Below are 17,556 nucleotides of genomic sequence, written 5' to 3'. Positions count from 1 at the left end.
TAAGGAATAAGGTATTTCTTTTCAGAGTTAACAAGAAATTCTTTAAAATATAAAAATAATTTTCCTGGGGCGCCTGGGTGGCTCAGTCGTTGAGCGTCTGCCTTCGGCTCAGGTCATGATCCCAGGGTCCTGGGATCGAGCCCCGCATCGGGCTCCCTGCTCGGCGGGGAGCCTGCTTCTCCCTCTCCCACTCCCCCTGCTTGTGTTTCTGCTCTTGCTGTGTCTCTCTGTCTCTGTCAAATAAATAAATAAAATCTTAAAAACTAATAATAATAATTTTCCTTATTACTTAATTTTGCTAAAGTAATCTATAAGTAAAATGAACTACTTTCATTTTTTAAATAAAAGGCTAAGGGAGAGGGGCACCTGGGTGGCTCAGTTGGTTAAGCAACTGCCTTCAGCTCAGGTCATGATCCTGGAGTCCCAGGGAGCCTGCTTCTCCCTCTGACCCTCCCCCCTCTCATGTGCTCTCTCTCTCTCTCTCTCTCTCTCAAATAAATAAAATCTTAAAAAAAAAAAAAAAAAAAAGGCTGAGGGAGAGGGAGAGATAAGGCGGCAGAATGGAGAGGGAGAAAGGGAAAATTTATGATTATGAAGACATACCTTGAGTTTGCTTCTCGAAACCAAGCCAGCCCCTCCACCTGATGCCTCAGGCCCACACAGGAGAACTACCCCGCAGTCTCTTTGTTCTCCTAAATCCTGAAACTGGTGCTCGAAATCTACAGAAGCGGCTTTCTAACTTAGAGTCATGCTAAAAGGCATGAACCCTGACTGGTTCTACTCTATCCTATGGTTGTCCTTTACTTCCTGATTAGTTCCTAGAATTTGCGCAAATTATGGTGTGTGAAAGAATGACCTGAGGAGCTTGCAGAAGACTCTGATGTGGAACAGCCAGCTCTGAGAGTAGACCATCAAGCTGCCTTCCACAAAGCCTGATTCCAGACTGTCCTGAAGGGTAAGAGAAACATCTTCCTTGCTCACCTTCCCCAATGCCACCACAGCCGGGGCAACTGACACTCAGTGGGGGACCTTAGGCAGCACCTCTAGGGACCATGCATGTCCACAATGGAATGTGTGTTTGTTAACAAGGCTTAGTTTGTCACCACAATCGATAGGTACCAATACACGAATGATGCTGATCATGACAGTTTTTAGGAAAATAAGAGCAAGGCATTGAAATGCAAGGCCAGCTAACAAAAAATTCTAATATTCATTACCAGTAATAAAAAGATCAAAAAGGATAATCATGATTGCTCATAATATAGAAATGTGGTTTTGATTTAAGTAAAATTTAATTTAATAGAAATCTCCCAACTAGACAAATGGAAACTATAAGAATTTTACCCCAATTATGCTGTGCAGGGCAATCTTATACTCTACTGTTGTTCCAACTATTGCTCTTTATTTAAACTTTTCCAAGTTTCTTCTCTCTATTTCAGGTAGTTCAAAAGACCATATTCAACTGTGGTTTTAAGGTGACCATGAAGAGTGAGACATTTGCATTTTCTTTGTTAAATCTTAAGGTGTTAGCAAAAGAAGATGTTAATGATTCTCTAGCAGGTACCTTTTCCAAATTTTCTTTGACTATTTTACCCCGGGCCTCCAGAGCAAGACATTTTAAAGGACAAAATGTAAAATGTAGCATCCCCAAAAGAATGATGGAAAGTTTTTCTATCTTTCTTTCTTTCCTTTTTCTTTTTTTGGTATTTGATCTTCAAGTACTTTTAATGTAACAAAGGGGGGAAAGTTTAAATGTCATAGAGGTGGGTTGAAACATCTACAAAGAATTCTTAAGACTGACACTTGGAATTAGAAATCTTCTTCACACGGCATTTACTGAGCAGAATAACTGTTTCATATGAACAAAATATAATCACTCGGGTGGCTATCATATGGCCCTCACGGTCTAAGGAGCTATGATATGGTCCCCCCTCTCTAGAAATTTACAGTCTAATTAAAGATGTAAAATCAACATACAAAAAAAAAAAAGGGGGTAGAGAACCTTCAGATTCTACATTGTGTGATGCTGGCAAGAGGATTATCAGAAAGAAAAGTGAGACTTAGCCGGTAAAGCAAAAATGTCATGAGTTAGAAAAAGCAGAAGGAGACAGAGCTAGGCAAAAATGATACCAGAGACAAGACAATAGAGGAACAAGAACAAACAGGAATGTGCGGGGCTGGGCAAGATGAACATCTGAAAAGGGTGACCAGCAATTCAAACCACAGGATTCAGAGGCGGGGGAAAAAAAAAAAAACAGCCCCACTCTGGGCTGGCATCAGTACATAAGAGCTCGGAAGAACTTCTGGGAGTATCAAGAAGACAGACAGGGTCCAGAGCACAGAGACGAGACCTATCATGGAACAGGAGTCAGAAGGGGTGGCAGTGGTGAAGGGATTACTCGGGACAGTGGGACCTTATGCTTGCAAGAAATCAGATTTCACTCGGAAAGGTAGAGGAGGCTCAGTGCCTGTGGGCTGAGAGAGGAAGGTTCCAGCTCACTGTACAGCCAAAGGGCCAGAGACCTCAGAAACCCACATTTAGATGACAAGGTGTATATTCGATCCACCTTCACAAATAGGAGCTAGTAAAATATCGCTTGTTTGGGGCGCCTGGGTGGCTCAGTGGGTTAAGCATCTGCCTTCAGCTCAGGTCATGATCTCGGGGTCCTGGGATCAAGTCTCGCATCGGGCTTCCTGCTCAGCCCGGAGTCTGCTTCTCCTTCTCCATCTGCCCCTCCCTCTGCTTGTGTTTTCTATCTCTCTCTCTCTCTCTCTCTCTCTCTCTCTCTCTCTCTAATAAATAGATAAAATCTTAAAAATAAAAAAAATTGCTTGTTTGAGAATGACCTGCCGAGGGTCTAAAGAAAGGAAGCCTGAAGACTTCATGCAAGTAAGCAAGGTCTGATACTGCAAGAACACAGGGGTAATTTTAGAAACTAGTCTGATAGTAACCTACAAACGGGAATGATGACTTGCTGTACTTCCGAGAATCAAATCCTACTTTGCCGGGTCAGAGCTAGGATGGAAATACCCATCCTTATTCTTTCTAACAGTCTAAAACACATCATAATCACGAAGGTGTTATCAAGGTACAGTAATAGAATGTACTGAAATTTTAAGTGCCCCAACGAATATCTTATTTCTTCATAGCCTACCTTATTCCGTAAGATCCGAGGAGCTCACAGAAAATGCATACCATTAATAGTGAAGTACAAATTAAAATGGACATCAGAGCCTGGAAAAATATAACTTAAAGAGTGTGTGGAAGAGAGATAAGCAGGCCATAAAATCTTCACAGTTGTTAAGAGGTGAATTACCAATTTGGTTCTTCATCTCCCAGTGGCCTTTCTGACAAGTAAGAGGAAAACGTAATGCTAAGCATTTTTTACTCCACTTGGGAATCCTTCCTTCTGACAAGTCCTGGTCTAGACCTGGCCTTTTGCTCATCACACCCCTTCCCTGACACCCTGTGTCTTCCACAGGAAGCCAGATGCTGGAGCCATGTGGTCTTCATGGCCAGGGGCTGGTCACGCAGAGTTGGAAGCTAGCCACAAACAAGATGAAGAAGCATAGCAGGTGGAGAGGGGCAGTGTCTGGCCTATGTATCTCCTGGCTATTTTTAACTCCTGAGAAACGAAAGAATCCATCAAGAAATGGCTGAGATAAAGTAAGACCTCTGTCTAGAGATCTCATGTCTAAATGACTAAAACAGGCACATGCAAAAGAGTTAATACTGGACACTATGCATGACTTTGGGAAGCTCTCCAGCCAAACTATGACGTTAAGAAATCTCCTGTCCCTCCTTTCTTACTGGAACTTTTCCCATTTGAATCCTGCCCACCACCCTTACCCTAACTGGTGTGGTCCTCATGGTGTCTCCTGTCTTGTTGGGACACATTCCCCCAAATCATTCTCTTCATCAAACTTACAGGATGAAACATCCCAGCTCCAGCTGACTTGCTTTTGAAACTTACATTTTAAAGGTCAAGGCTCACAGGAAGAGTTTACCCAGACGAAGGAGAGAGAGAGAAAGAGAGAGAGTTCAGGAATAAGAAAACAGAGCTTTATTGAAGGATTCCAAAGGACTACCTAGAAATTCACATCAAAGACTAGAAGGTCCCTCTTTTGCCCGTTGAAGATAAACAGAGAACCCAGGAAATAAAATTCATACCTGGAGCACTTTATATAAATGTGTTCATATCCAAGATGAGAGGCAGTTGGAGGAATGGATGGGAGAGTCCGTCACACGCATGCTGAAATTAAATTCTATTTCCAGTTGTGATGGCCATTAATCAATTTCTAGAACTATCATTAAATTATCTTAATGACACAGACTCCCGTGCCACCAAAATGCCACACACTGCACTTTGTAGATCCAAGGAGACCGCTTTGCCTGTCCTACGCCCCCCTAGCAGTTAGCTGCTCCTTCCTCTGAATCCTGGGCCCCTTCGGCACATCCCTGGTCTATAGCACTTGTCTCTGTCTTTGTCACCCCATTCACTCACTCAGAGACCACAGTGAAGTCATCTTCGCATTTCCAGGCTGGCACCATGCTTGGAAAATGCGAGGCAGGCAACGTGAAGTTTCTAAACTAATGCAGAACTGAGTGTTTCCCACAGCTCTGCTGCCTACAAGTGTAAGTAAATAAAAGTAGGTTAAGTTCCCTGATATGGGGACATGGGAAGTAGGTATATCTGCCAAAAGAAACGACACTAAATGAGCAGAGAATGTTGAAAAGCATATGTATTCTCACATGATCATGTGCATAGCTTAAAGTGGAGGTTCTAAAATTTGGGGACTCAGATATCTTTGAGAATCCAGTGAACTTTTGGCCACAAACACATAAAAGTCTCCAGTGCGGGATATTCGTGGGATTCTCGAAAAGTGACCTTTGAACCCCATGGCCGCCATAAAATCGTGGTCCAATTGAGCCCAGATTAGGAACTTCGGCCTAGGAATAAAGCATCAGTTGGTTGTGTTTTAAAAATTCTGTTGTTTTTTTTTTTTTAAAGTCAGTATAAACTGTTAGACTACAAAAGACTTTATCTCCAAGGAAACATCGTGATGTCAGTGAGGATAAATCTATCAGTTAAGTCCGTAATGATCTAAACTGAGGCTGTGAAGGACCACCGCACCAGTGAAGCTTCTTACCAAAGGAAAAGAAAAGTCTCAACCTTCATTGCACCTGCTAAAGTACTGCGTTATGCCTCCTTATTTGTCAAGAGAAGAAAATAAAGAGAACGCGCTGCTTTAGAAATCATTTTGCAAGACAAGAATCTTTTTAAGCTGAAAATATAGAATCAAGGCAACTTAGAGCGCTCTACAGCTCCCAGGAGGCACAAAAGGGTCATAGGCAAAATGGGAAAATTTCCAATCTAGTTAAGACATCCATTACAAAGACATGGAAGTCATTATTTCTAGGGTTCTCAGCTAATTTAGTAGCTGTAATCCTGAAGAAGTGAGCCCAGCTCCTACAAGGGCACTGCTATGAGCTACATGCTACACCACTCATTTCTTTGTGAAGTTAAAGCAGATCTCAAGCCCTAAGAGCAGCTTTTTCGTAGGCCGCAAATGAAATACCACCGGTGTGGATTAAACATAAAAATGCACTTATTTTTATGAGATAAATTAGATGTTAAAAATGTACTAAAAATTGCAAGAAAGGATGATACAAAGGCGGTGAAAGGTGATAGGAAAAATCGTGGCTTAGAGGCAGGAGAAGACAATGAGGGAAGACAGAAGGGCAAATATGAGCAGCCAGACCGCCATCAGAAAAGAATGGAGAAGAGAATGAGCTACATCGAAGCAAAAATAATTTCGAAGATGAGGAAAGAAAGAAAATGGCAGATCGAGGTGACAACAGATATGGATTATAAAAGAGAGAAGTATGAAGGAAAATGCGGGGTTTCTCTGAGCAGGCAGGTCAACAAAAGTATGGGTAAAGCAGATATACCCCACCTGGGTCTTCTGATCAAAAGAAGAACTATGAGAATATTCCAGGGTTGTCTGTGTGTCTGGAAGAATTTATGAGAATTTAAGAGGATTTGAGAATCCAGGTAGACTAGAATTTTGGGCTGGCCACTTTTCTCCTAAAGCACTCCAAATCAGGAGAGTTTAAATGAGGTCTTGGAGAGGAACAGATGTGGGGGGCGGGCTGAGGTTTGGAGAAGATGGGGAAGTAAGGGAGGTCCAGGTTGGGAGGGGACAGGCAGTGGGCGGACAGAGTTCACCAAGGACAAGTACTGGGAGCTACGCCTAGAGGCAGGTGACCAGAGAAAGAAAAGCCTACAGATGGAGTTCAATGGGGTTTTCTCCCTGAGGAAATGTTCTCACACAGAGGCTACACAGCAGGCCCTCATCCCTGACAGTGTCTATCAGAGCAATGTGTCCAAGCAACTCCAAGTAAAAAAAGAAAAAAAAAAAAAATACCTCACAGAAGACAAGACAACGGCTTGTCACAGAAATGCAACTGGAACCATGCATCCTTCCCATCTAGGGACAGGAACCACTGGGCGGATAAATCACTCAGGGGGCTCAGGTTCCTCGCTTGGCTGCTAGCCACAGAGCAGACAACACTACACAAAGGTCAATTTAGTTACTGATCTCAAAACAGTGCATAAAGCAAGTAACATAGCTGAAAGAAGCATATTTAGGAAAAGCCAAGGGAATGATGACGGAGAAGACCAGAAGTGTGGCAACTGGATGACAACACGGGGGAAAGCGGCGGACGCACTGAGGCACGGAAGGAAGAGTTACACGCTTCGTGAAATATCTTATCACTTCTTTCTTTCTATGAAAGACTATAAATATTCATAAGGCAATGGTAATGAAGGGGAACGGTTTTTAAAAATCCAAGGGAGTGTCACTGAAATAGGTCAAATACAAGTACATTATCATCATCTGGAACACGCAGAGCATTCACAGGCTCTTGGCAATAAACTTTTAAAAAGAGTATTTGTATAAAGCAGGCGACAGCGACCAAGTTTATCTCCCAAAGACACAAAAGGGACTCCTCTGTTCTGTTGCGTAGAAATATTAAAATACCTTTGGATATTGTGTGTGTGGAACCCATCGAGAAGGAAGGGCACAGAGAGGGGACAGTCAATTCCTGCAAGTGCCTTTCTTTTTAGACGGGAGCGGAAGTGACTAAAACACAGCACCACGACTCCGGAACTTTACAGTCCCTTCGGCGTGGAAGTTTCCCCCCACCCGCACTGGCCTCCCTTCGTTCATCTGTCAAACCAAGGCTGTTGTACTCTGCAGAACAGTCTTTTGGTTCTGAGCTAAACTGTATTCACGTCTAGAGAGCCCAGGTTTGTAAAAAGGAATCATTTTAAGAAGCTGCCTTTTAAAAAACAATTTAACAAAAAGAGCATGAAGCACGTGTCGATGTAGTAAGCATAAGACGTCCATGATGGTTATAAAAGATAAATCTCGTTTCTTTGAGATAAAAGACCTCGTAAAGGAAGTCGGTGTGGCAGCGTCTGGCTGTAGCCCATCTTGCATTGGGAGGAAGCTAGCCATTCTTCCCCAGAAGGAGCCTGTGACGAGGCTGTCCCCTACCCTGAAAAAGACTAACACTGAAAGATTGTGCACTCCAATACAAAGCCGCAAAGAACACTTAAAATTTTCAGCATAGGAAATTTAAAAAGACATCAGATCACAAATTTTCCAAATGGGAAATAATGGGTTAGAGAAAGAAAGGATGTTACTCAAAATCATTGTCTCCTCGTCATACCCTGAATATAATTTTTGAGAAAAAAATTCCCTAGTTATTAATATATCAAATTAAATTTCTAAAAATTATTCCTCCGAGTAGCAATACATTGGAACCCAATACACAATTTTTTCCATGAAATTTTTTTTGTTAGCAAAACGAGCGCAAATTCTGTTGGAGTTCATAAAATTCCTTGTATCTCAAGAGTATAAAATTATATCAATGCTAGAAAATCCTTCTTTCTTGATCTCCCTCTTTACCCCCAACATCAGTCTGAAGTTGTAAGTTATGTTACAACGAAATATCATATCAAACATAAGCTAACATTTCAAATGGATATCCTCTGGTGACACTAAGGACATTTTAAAGACTGGTGATAGCGTATACATTTTTGCTAAATGTTAGCTCCATGTCCTAGGACAGTTTAACCCCCTAAAAAAGGAAAACTTAAAATCAATACAAAATAAAATTGAAGCTATTTACCAAAATATACAAACTATATCCTTGCAGATAAATTGTTACAACAGACATGGAAGTAAATAATAGTTACTTGCAATGTTTGGGGGAGTAAAATTTAGATTTGACTTGGACAGTCTTAAATCCCGCTGGTAAGCCAACATCCATCTGAACAGACACACGCCCGTCTGAAGTTAAATACCCCGCCCTCTTTTTCCCATACGTCCAGCCCCCACCCTGATTTCTCCACCCAATAAAATCCCTGCTCCCCCCAACCCACTCCACAGTGGGATTTCCAACGATTGAGAAATGGCCTTCTTATCAGAGAAGGGTCGGTCAAGTATAAATACAATACAAATTATATAAAACTGAGCATTTCCTTTTATCAGTTCATCTAAGTTATGATATTTGCATCAAATATATATCTCAGAGAGTGTGTCTTGCTGTGTACTTTCCATTTAATTTAGCAAAATATTTAGCGTATCTCAGGAAAAAACAGAGGAAGTCCCCTAAGTAGCCTGGAATCATCCTGAATTATTTGTAATGTACACTTGCACATCCATCATCACACTGAACCCTCACAACACCCCTGAGAGACGAATGCTGTGTCTGCCCCCCTCCAGGGGAGGGCTGTTGGAATATATGAGCAGACAGGAGAAGGCATTAACAGCAGGATGCAGGGGGCTACTTGGAGGGCACAGGACTGGGGTGGATGGAGTCTGAACTTGAGCTTGTGTTTCTGAGTTGAGGCTGCATGAGCAACAAGCTCTAAGAAAGCAGCTGATGATATGGGCCTGTTGAGGGGCTGGAGTTACAAGTTCCAACTCCAAAAATGTTCTGTGCTAGGGGAGGGATGAAGACAATGCAGGATGCCGTCAGAATGCCAACCAGGGGAAGGGTCCTCTGGAAACTGCCCAGGAGTAGCCCTTGGGAGAAGCAGGGGCAGTGGTGGTGGGGATGGCTCGCTTTATGAAGGCCATTTCCACCCCAGGACAGAGGAATCTGAAGACAGCCAATTGAGCATGTGGTAGTAGAGCGAAGGCTAAACTGCAGATTTAAGTATATTTGGGAAAGTGAAAAGTCAAAAGGGAGGGAGAGGTGGGTGTGGGGAAGAGGAGCCCCAAAAGGAGCCGTTATCCTCAAGTTACTTGTGATTCGGAGGCTCAGATGTAGCAAATCGCTTCTGAGGTGCTGTGCCCAGGGTCCTAGGTCAGGCCTAACTCAGTTGAGAACAGGGTTTTTCTGAGAGACCAACATTCAGGGCCTCCAGTTGCGCACAAGTCCTAGAGAACGCAGACTAGAGTCAAAAAGAAAGCAGATTCGAGCTTTAAGTACCAATGGTCACACATCCATGTCGCTTTGTCCGGAGCTGGGATACAGTCTCAGGATTTCAGAGCACATGCTTTGTCCACACTGAGTGACTTTTAGAAATCAGTTTTGATCATAAGTAAAACCTCACCTAAAATGGAGGAAACAGTGTTGATGTCTAGAATTCCGATTATCTGAGCAAAACGCCCTCCCCACCTTCTCTAAACACAAAATCAAGGCAGAAGCAGATGTCTTGTCGGGTAGACTTCCATAACTCACCGATGAAGTGGTTATGTCCTAAGGCGAGCATCTCCTCCAAGAGGACCAGGCCCCCGGGGGCCTGGAGGAGAGTCACACTCCGTCCATCGATGAGGGAGCACTGTTGGAATCCCGTGGCCGTGACCTTCCACAGCAAAATCAGCGAGGCAGTGGCATCTTGCCGAATTCTGAAAACAGGAATGGAGTGAACCAGAAGTCCCTTTCAGAAAAATTCATCTTAGGACTAGTCCGTCAAATTTATAAATAAAAATAAAATGACATGTGCAGCCCCCAAGGTCTCGGGAAATCGTTACAAAGGTCTGTCTCCCACTTGCTTAAAAATAGACCACGAGATCACGAGTAGATGATTCACCTTTGCGTAACAATTGTAATCAATAATAAAAGGGCATCTTGAGTTCTTTTAGAGACAAATCCTTCTGCATCCACACAGTATGGAGCCCTGCTTGAATTTACTATAAATGTGTCATGCATCCCCAAACAGCCCCTGAGTTGTGCTGCCCACATGAGCGACAGTGTGTCACGACCCATGCTTCGGGCTTCTCTTGGCCTTTTTCTTGTTTCCAGGGTAAAATCAAAGAATGGGATGCTAGAAAGCAAATCAGCCTTGGCCTCAGTTCGCCTTTCAAGCTCAAACTTGGAGCTACGGTCCCTCCCCAAGAACGTCCTGTCCCAGCTCCCAGCCTTTGTACACTCATGCGCCTGGTTCACGTGCCATTCTGCAAGCCTTAACCCGCAGATCACCTCTTCTCTGAGACCCTCCCTGACCCTCTTCCCAGCACCCAGCAGCCGCCCCTCCCCTTTGTCCGTGCTCCTGGAGAAGCAGGTCTCCACCTGCAGGAGAAGATCCGCGTACTCCGCGCGCAGAGCTCCTGGCTTGCAGCAGGGTGTTCAATCGGAGTTTGCTAAAAGGTTGAATTCATGAATAAATGAAAGTCTCAGGGGCTAGCAACCCTTACAAGTGAATTCAGGGCACCCAGAGGTTATTCGGCACTTCCATCTCACTCAGCCTGGGTCAGCCTGCTATTTTGCCCAGTCCTGTAGCCTAGGAGGGTCTTGGAGAACTTCCAAGTTTGTTGAGATGGGGTAAAAAAACAAAAAGCATCTAAAGGGATAAAAGATCAGAACTATTTGGGAAGGCTTATGAAAGTCAGATCACATGAGCCAGACGAGAAAGCGCTAGGAGAGGGTTTCATAAACCTAAAGGAAACTCCGGGTCCTTATTTCCCTTAAAGCTGGCTCTTACTTCCATCTGTATTCTGAGCAGTAAAACACTAGGACCGGGGTCCCCCTGCTGGTAGAAGTGGAAGCTGCCTCAGAGGCCACACCTTTCTCCCCACGGGGCCTTCTTCCCTGGGCAGAGTTCACTCTCCATCCTGACTCGCCCCCCAGCAGAGTGAGTTCAAGGCTCCAGGGGAGGGGATGCATTTCAGCTCCATTGTGCAGAAGGTAAGGTGGGCAAAAATGCTTCTGGATAAATGGAAGAGGTCTATAGTGCCCACTGCCCCCTTTAAGGGGAGCTGATACAGCGCACTAGCTCACCAGGGTCAAGTGTCCCTCTAAAGTCCCTGAAGACTGGCCAGCAAATTCCCATTCAGTTGCGTGGGGATGGGGGGGGGGGGGGTAATAGCAACAGAGAAAGGCTGAGCAGTGGGAGTTGTCAGACAGGAATGGGTCACTCCGGGGCTGGCTCGACCCGCCACTCCCCACCCTCACTCACCCCCCCACACACTCCTGCCTGACACACAGCAGGTTCTCGGCCCTTGCTTCTTCCCCATCCCCACCAGTGACAGTGGGCAGTACGTCATTTGAAAGAGCTTAAGTTGAAAGCAAAGCCAAACAAAATACTCTCTCCTCAGACGCTTGTTTTTAAAAACAAAATTGTAATGTTTGCATTTTAAATTATGCCCATGAATTTAACCAGTGGCCCACTAAAATCATAAGAGGCCAAAGAATTTTGGAAGCAAAAGTCATTTGGGAAGTGAAGGGTCTGGCTCTGGATCTTATCCAAGGCCTCAGGGTTTCTGATCCCACACCTTACTCATCCCGTCCAATTCCACAATTCACCATCCCCAGCCCAGCTGGATCCCCACTGCAATAGTCTCCCCTGAAATAGGTCCTTCCAGGTTTTGAATGATTTAGGCCACATCTACACATGGAACTCCATTCATGATTCCCACTAGACTGACCAATGACATGGATGGACACAACCCCGCTTAGGGCCACCATATCGAGCTTAACGGTTTCTAGCTGCAGGTTTTCTTACTTGACTGAGGTGTTCTGTGGCACTTCAAAGGATACCAGGCGGCCACCAGCAGAGCTGTTAGAACTCGCATTCCCACAGGCAATATCTGGCATGACCTGGGGAAGAAAGTGGGGGAGAAATAAATTATCGGGGTCGATCGTAATACAAGATAATATTACAAAGCAAAATCCCATGAGCAGGCTTTGGATGACACTGTGGATGACAAAGAGGGGACAATGAAACCTTACAAACTCAAAAGCAAACTAAAGCTCTGCCATTTGATTTTCTGAAATGCCAAAGCTTTCCTGAGAGCCATCTACCCATTCTTGGATTGCTCTCACTGGTGAATAGGGTCCTCTCTTCTGGTTAGCGAGCAGTCACTGGCCCCTGCTCTAGGCTCAGTCTGGGGTCATGGGGGACTAAATGCTTCCAGAACAAGAAGGCAGACTTTGAGGACTGGCTTACACACAGCAGGCATAAACTAGGAAAGCAAGCCTTAGAACGAGCAATTGGCAAGAAGCACCTGGTCTAAGTGACCCTGCTTCTTGCAGAGGTGGGTCTTGGGAGCACAGGCTAAGGCCAAGGAGCTGGGAAGCTGCCTATTTTTACCCCGTGGACTACCCCTTCATTTTGTAAGTGACACGTTCCCAAAAGCAACATGCTGATGCCTACAAAAAAGGGGCTCAAGAGGCGGGGAGTAACTGCATTCTTCCAGAAAACATGCTGTGAACACTGGAGCTGTGTCCAAGTGAGGTGGTTCAGACCAATTTATTCATTTATTCCTCGTGCTATGAGCACAGTCTTCCCCCAGGAGAGTCAAAACAAAGTGGTATTAAATGTATCCCTCATCAGTGAATTAACTGAGAACAATAGAGGAATTCTCGGCCCTTCCACCCATACCCAACACTTAGAACTTCCCGTCCAGAAGGCCTAAGGGTTAAGTGCCAAGGAGAAGGCCTGCCACGGATATTCAAAAATGCAAGTCCCACCTGTTCAGTTTGTGTTAACTGACAACTGTTACATCAACCTCAGTCCCTTAAGATTCCAAACAGCTTCATGTTTCTGAAGCCTCATTACTCAATAAAAGGGGAAACCCAAATATATTCCCATCTTCCCCTGGCAACTTTTTAACCTCCTTCTTGAACAGCCTAAGAAATTACAGCATGCTGGGAAGATGAGGCATTTCTTTCTACATTTACTAACAGTAGGATAGCATGTCTTTAAATAAATAGATTTCAATGGCTGGTTGGGGAGAAACTGTCTTTAAGCGACACTTCCTTGACAAACGTAGAATCAATCGAGTTCACATTTAAGAAGTGAGTCACTCTGCAAGGAAGGTTCAAATCAAAACTTCAAAGCGTTTATTAAAAGTCTGAAATCAGAACACATTCACAGTTTTTTAGGTAGGCTGAAAACACTGTCCTGCAGTCTGAATATGGCCTTCATAAATTGTGTGGCAATGAAAAAAAAAAATGGGTCAACTGGTTAGAACTACCCAAGAAAATAAAAGAAGAAATGCTGCCCTGTCTCTTTTATAACAATAAGGGAAACTTCTAGACTTATTCCTTGCCTCTAAAACTGCTACACAAGATCTATGTGCTTTGTCATTTAAGCTACAAAACCAGTAATAATATATGATCACAGGTTGTCACATAAAATACAAGATATGGAATGGAATTACAATCTATCGATGTCACCTCAAAGTCATGATTTGGATTTGTTCCCCGACTCTCCTAGCTAGCAAATTTATGTTGTATGGCAACTTTCAAGGGTCTGCTGAAAATTCCTCGACATGAGACTTTCGATGAGCTTGAAAATACAAGCCAAAACCAGACTGGACGAGATTCAATAAACAGCATTTGTTCCTGCCAAAATAGATAAAATTTGGAAATTTCATTCTCAAATGCATTCTCAAAATATTTTAAAAATCACTGATAGCATCTCTTTTTAAAATCATATTGGCAGCAAGGCACCAAATAATGAACAAGAAGTTAAGCATAATATTAAGGAAACTTTGGTCAACAGTGGAGGGTCTGCCCCCAGTCCAACACTGTCTCACAGAAACGTGGATATCGTTCCAGAAAAGAGCTTCATTCGTTTTCTTTCCTTGCTTACTCTTTTTATGCCCACAAAACAGTCATAATTGAAGTCTCCTTCGTGTAACCAAAAGAGATCTCCTACACACAGGTGCCCAGGGGAAGAAAGGTAGACACGTGGTTTTGTCAAGGGGGCAACTGAAAGGTCTTCTGTTTTTTATTGCCAATATTAGAACCACTGGAATTATTTTAACCACACTGGCTCCTTACGCAGGCAATCAAACGTTCTCACCTCCACTTGATCCCATTTCATTTCTACAACTTTCTGCCCTGTTTTGGGCTGCCAGGTGGGCAGGGTCACGGTGGCCTGAGAGCGGGGCAGGATGATGTCGGGCTCCTGGGTGGCGGGGGCAGGCTGCAGCTGCCTGGGGGCCATGGATTCGGTCCAGCCGGAGGCGGGGAGGCTGGGCAGCGCCTGTTCACAGTTGGGACCTTCATAGCCTTCGTGGCAAATGCAGAGGTAGCCCCCCCCGCTGCCGCCGCCGCCGCCGCCGCCGCCGCTGCTGCTGCAGTTGCCATGGTGACAGGGGGTGCTGGCACAAGGATCCGCCACGAGCTGAAAGGAGACCATAAATGGGTCAATTAGTCCCTCGTAAGAAGAGCGGTGCCATCGCTGGGCAATTAGCTCTGTGTCTTGGAGCTGCTGCTACAGGAAACGCTGTTCCAGCCGTATTCAGGGCCTGAACTACTTGTGCGGTCCGTGGGGGAGCCTCCCAAGGTCATCCCAACGTTAACCCTTCCGCAGATACCAGGCAACCAGCAAGAACGCACCTAGGGAACAGCTTCCCCAAACCCAAGCCCCTGAATAATGTTGATTTCAGCAACACATTATTGAGAGGAATTTTCTAGGGCGTAAACATTTAAAACTGAGGTTCATTAGGAAGATACCAACTTTGATATTTTTTTTAGCGGCCAGTCATGACACAGGATACTAAGGATCTCAACTGGATTCTCCTTTTCCACCTTCTGAACCCTTGTAAGGTTTCCTTATGAGAAAGGACTGCCCAACTAACTTATCTCCCCTAAAGATGTGCTTACCTGTGTCTCCCAATTTCTGCCTGATGAACAACCCTTTTTAAGGGGATGTTATTGAATTAAAAGCTTCCAAAATGATTGCCCTGCGTGACCATTTTAGCCAGAGTAGAGCATGGTGAAGACTTACATGAAGCAGAATTTTATGAAAGTTTCTACCTATTTTGGAGGGTGATCACAGAGAAATGTCACCCTGCTGGATATGGAAGATAAAAATTCTCTCACAGGTCTTTAAATTGTGACAATGTTTCTAAGTAAAATGTCTACCCCTGAGTCTTTTGCTGACCTGTGAATCACCATTTGTTATGATTTGGAGACATGCTAGAAAACAAGGAAATGATCAGCTGCTTCTCTTGAGACATCTCAAAGGGTTCGGACATGTTCTCAGTGCTTTATTCAATTATCATTTGCTTCTGTGAACAGAAAATTAGACCTCTATCTGATGTACCCCCAGGCTTCTCAGGGCTGATCATAAAATAGAATTCAGTAAAGAATAGACTACAGAGAAATGAGACCCTCAATTTCTCTGGTTGAAATGAATTCACACATAAACACACGTGGAGAGAATTCTGCACAGTGAAACAGCTTCTCATCCTGCTAATTATCCTTGTCAGACAATTTCCAACAAACTCCTTAAGGAATATTGAGGGACTTGCGGTTGAATAAAATAAAGCTCCAAAAATACCACAATGTTCTCTGCTATCACTTGGCAATTCCTTCACAGAATCTCAGTTAAAAGGAGATGGACTAATATCTGAGGAAAATATTTAAACTGTAAATTATTTTAAATATTTACAATCATTATCAAGTTAAAGTAAAACCCAGACTCCTTCCATGTCAGACAAAGCTCTTCCTGATCTGGCCCCTTCCTACCTCTTCCCTGCTCCCTAACACTCTCCCCTCCTCACCTCCTCTCTGTCCCTAGACTTTGCCGAGATCATTCCCACCTCAGGGTCTTTTGCACCTCTTGGGCCCTCTGCCCGAATGGGCCTTTCTCACAAGCTTTGTATGGCTCTCCACTTCATTTCACAAAGTTCTCTGCTCATCTTCCACCTCCTCAGAAAAGCCTTCCCTCCCTACAAAATCTAAAATAATCCTTTTTTTTCTCCCATAAACTTGTGAGCTCTGTGAGTGCAGGGACTTTATCTGCCATGTTCATGGCACTATTCCCAGCATGTCAAGGAACAGGGAAAACGTGGCAGGGCTTTTTTTTTTAAGTGTTGACAAAATAAAGAGATCAACTGATATTTGGAAGGCAAAGCATGATGAGAGACAGATGTGAACTGCTTTCTTTTAGCTACAATATTGTTATCTCATTTCTGATTTATTTTTAGGAAGTCTTCATGGAATGGGTCTTACCTCAAGAATTATTTGACAGGAAGGAGAATTTATTATTTTTTTTTAATTAGCTAGGATAAAGGGGACATATAGCCAGGTTTCTGAGATCAACTTTTTTTAAAATGACATCTGAGGTTGACCTAGATGTCACAAATTAAGATATTGAACACAGGCCTGAAAACAGAAAAATACGTTTAAATTATTTAAATACACTGAAGAGATGATTACAAAAATTAACTCGGGAAATCCAAACCTCCATTGTGAAGCGGCAAGTGAAATGTTCCTAAGGCAAAGACCAGCTATCTGATGGCCAGAGAGGCCCTGAGGCTCTTGCTGCATCATCACAGCCCACTGCTGGCCACGGCCCTCAGACAGGCACCTCCTCCGTGAAAGGAATGCAAAGCACAGCTCCCATCTGCACAATAAAGGCCACCGGGCGTGGTGACACCTACCCCTCCCTCTAAGGTGGCCTTGGAGAGTTTTCAAAGGACATCGCTGTATAGTATCTCATTGGTGCTCACAACAACTTTGAAATAGAGAAGGACTTTTCGGAACCCCTATGACCATTCAGAAACAGGACAGAGGTGTGGAGTGACCCATCCCAGCCACTATAAAAGAATGATGCCTGAGCTGTGTCACATCTTCTGACTCCCAGCCAAGAGTTCTGGCCACAACACAGCACTACAACTTTGATAGTAAGTTATTATCCTACCAAAGACACAATCCCTGTGGAGAAGGCCAAAGGTCAGTGTTCTATTTCTATAAGCCACAGAAAATAAGTAAGGATTAAATTGTAGGCCAGTGAAGACCATCACTTCACAAGGCTTCTTTGCAATACAAGTATAATGATAATACTCAACACATAATGATTGAGGTCTTATTATTTGACATGAACTATACCAGATCTGGAGAAAAAATGCTAAAAGGAAAAACAAACAGAGGCAGTGTCCGTCCCTATAGAATTTATACCCAGCAACCTAGTATGAGCACTAAGAACAATTGCAAAACTAGTACTACCTGCCATTCACTGGGTACTTCCTGTGTGCCTACCACGACATTCAGCATTTTACATCTCCCGGCACTCTCCT

At 43.9% G+C, this 17,556-nt stretch overlaps 1 protein-coding gene across 2 annotated transcripts in view; it reads right to left on the bottom strand.

Annotated features, from left to right (window-relative positions):
* DNER (delta/notch like EGF repeat containing) overlaps nucleotides 1-17,556 on the bottom strand; it is a 296,928-nt gene that overhangs the window by 154,603 nt on the left and 124,769 nt on the right. For both annotated transcript variants that reach the window (XM_073877575.1, XM_025890378.2), the window contains exons 2-4: nucleotides 14,331-14,654; nucleotides 12,024-12,118; nucleotides 9,761-9,927 (exon numbers count right to left, since the gene is read on the bottom strand). In XM_073877575.1, coding sequence (XP_073733676.1) covers nucleotides 9,761-9,927; nucleotides 12,024-12,118; nucleotides 14,331-14,654 — 586 coding nt within the window. The remainder of the gene's footprint in view (nucleotides 1-9,760; nucleotides 9,928-12,023; nucleotides 12,119-14,330; nucleotides 14,655-17,556) is intronic.

The sequence above is a fragment of the Callorhinus ursinus genome, unplaced genomic scaffold (assembly GCF_003265705.2).
Source record: "Callorhinus ursinus isolate GAN/ISIS: 27379988/994484 unplaced genomic scaffold, GSC_fseal_2.0 scaffold2, whole genome shotgun sequence".
In the NCBI taxonomy this organism is placed as follows: Eukaryota; Metazoa; Chordata; class Mammalia; order Carnivora; family Otariidae; genus Callorhinus; species Callorhinus ursinus.
This window is presented reverse-complemented; position numbering and strand designations above follow the sequence as displayed.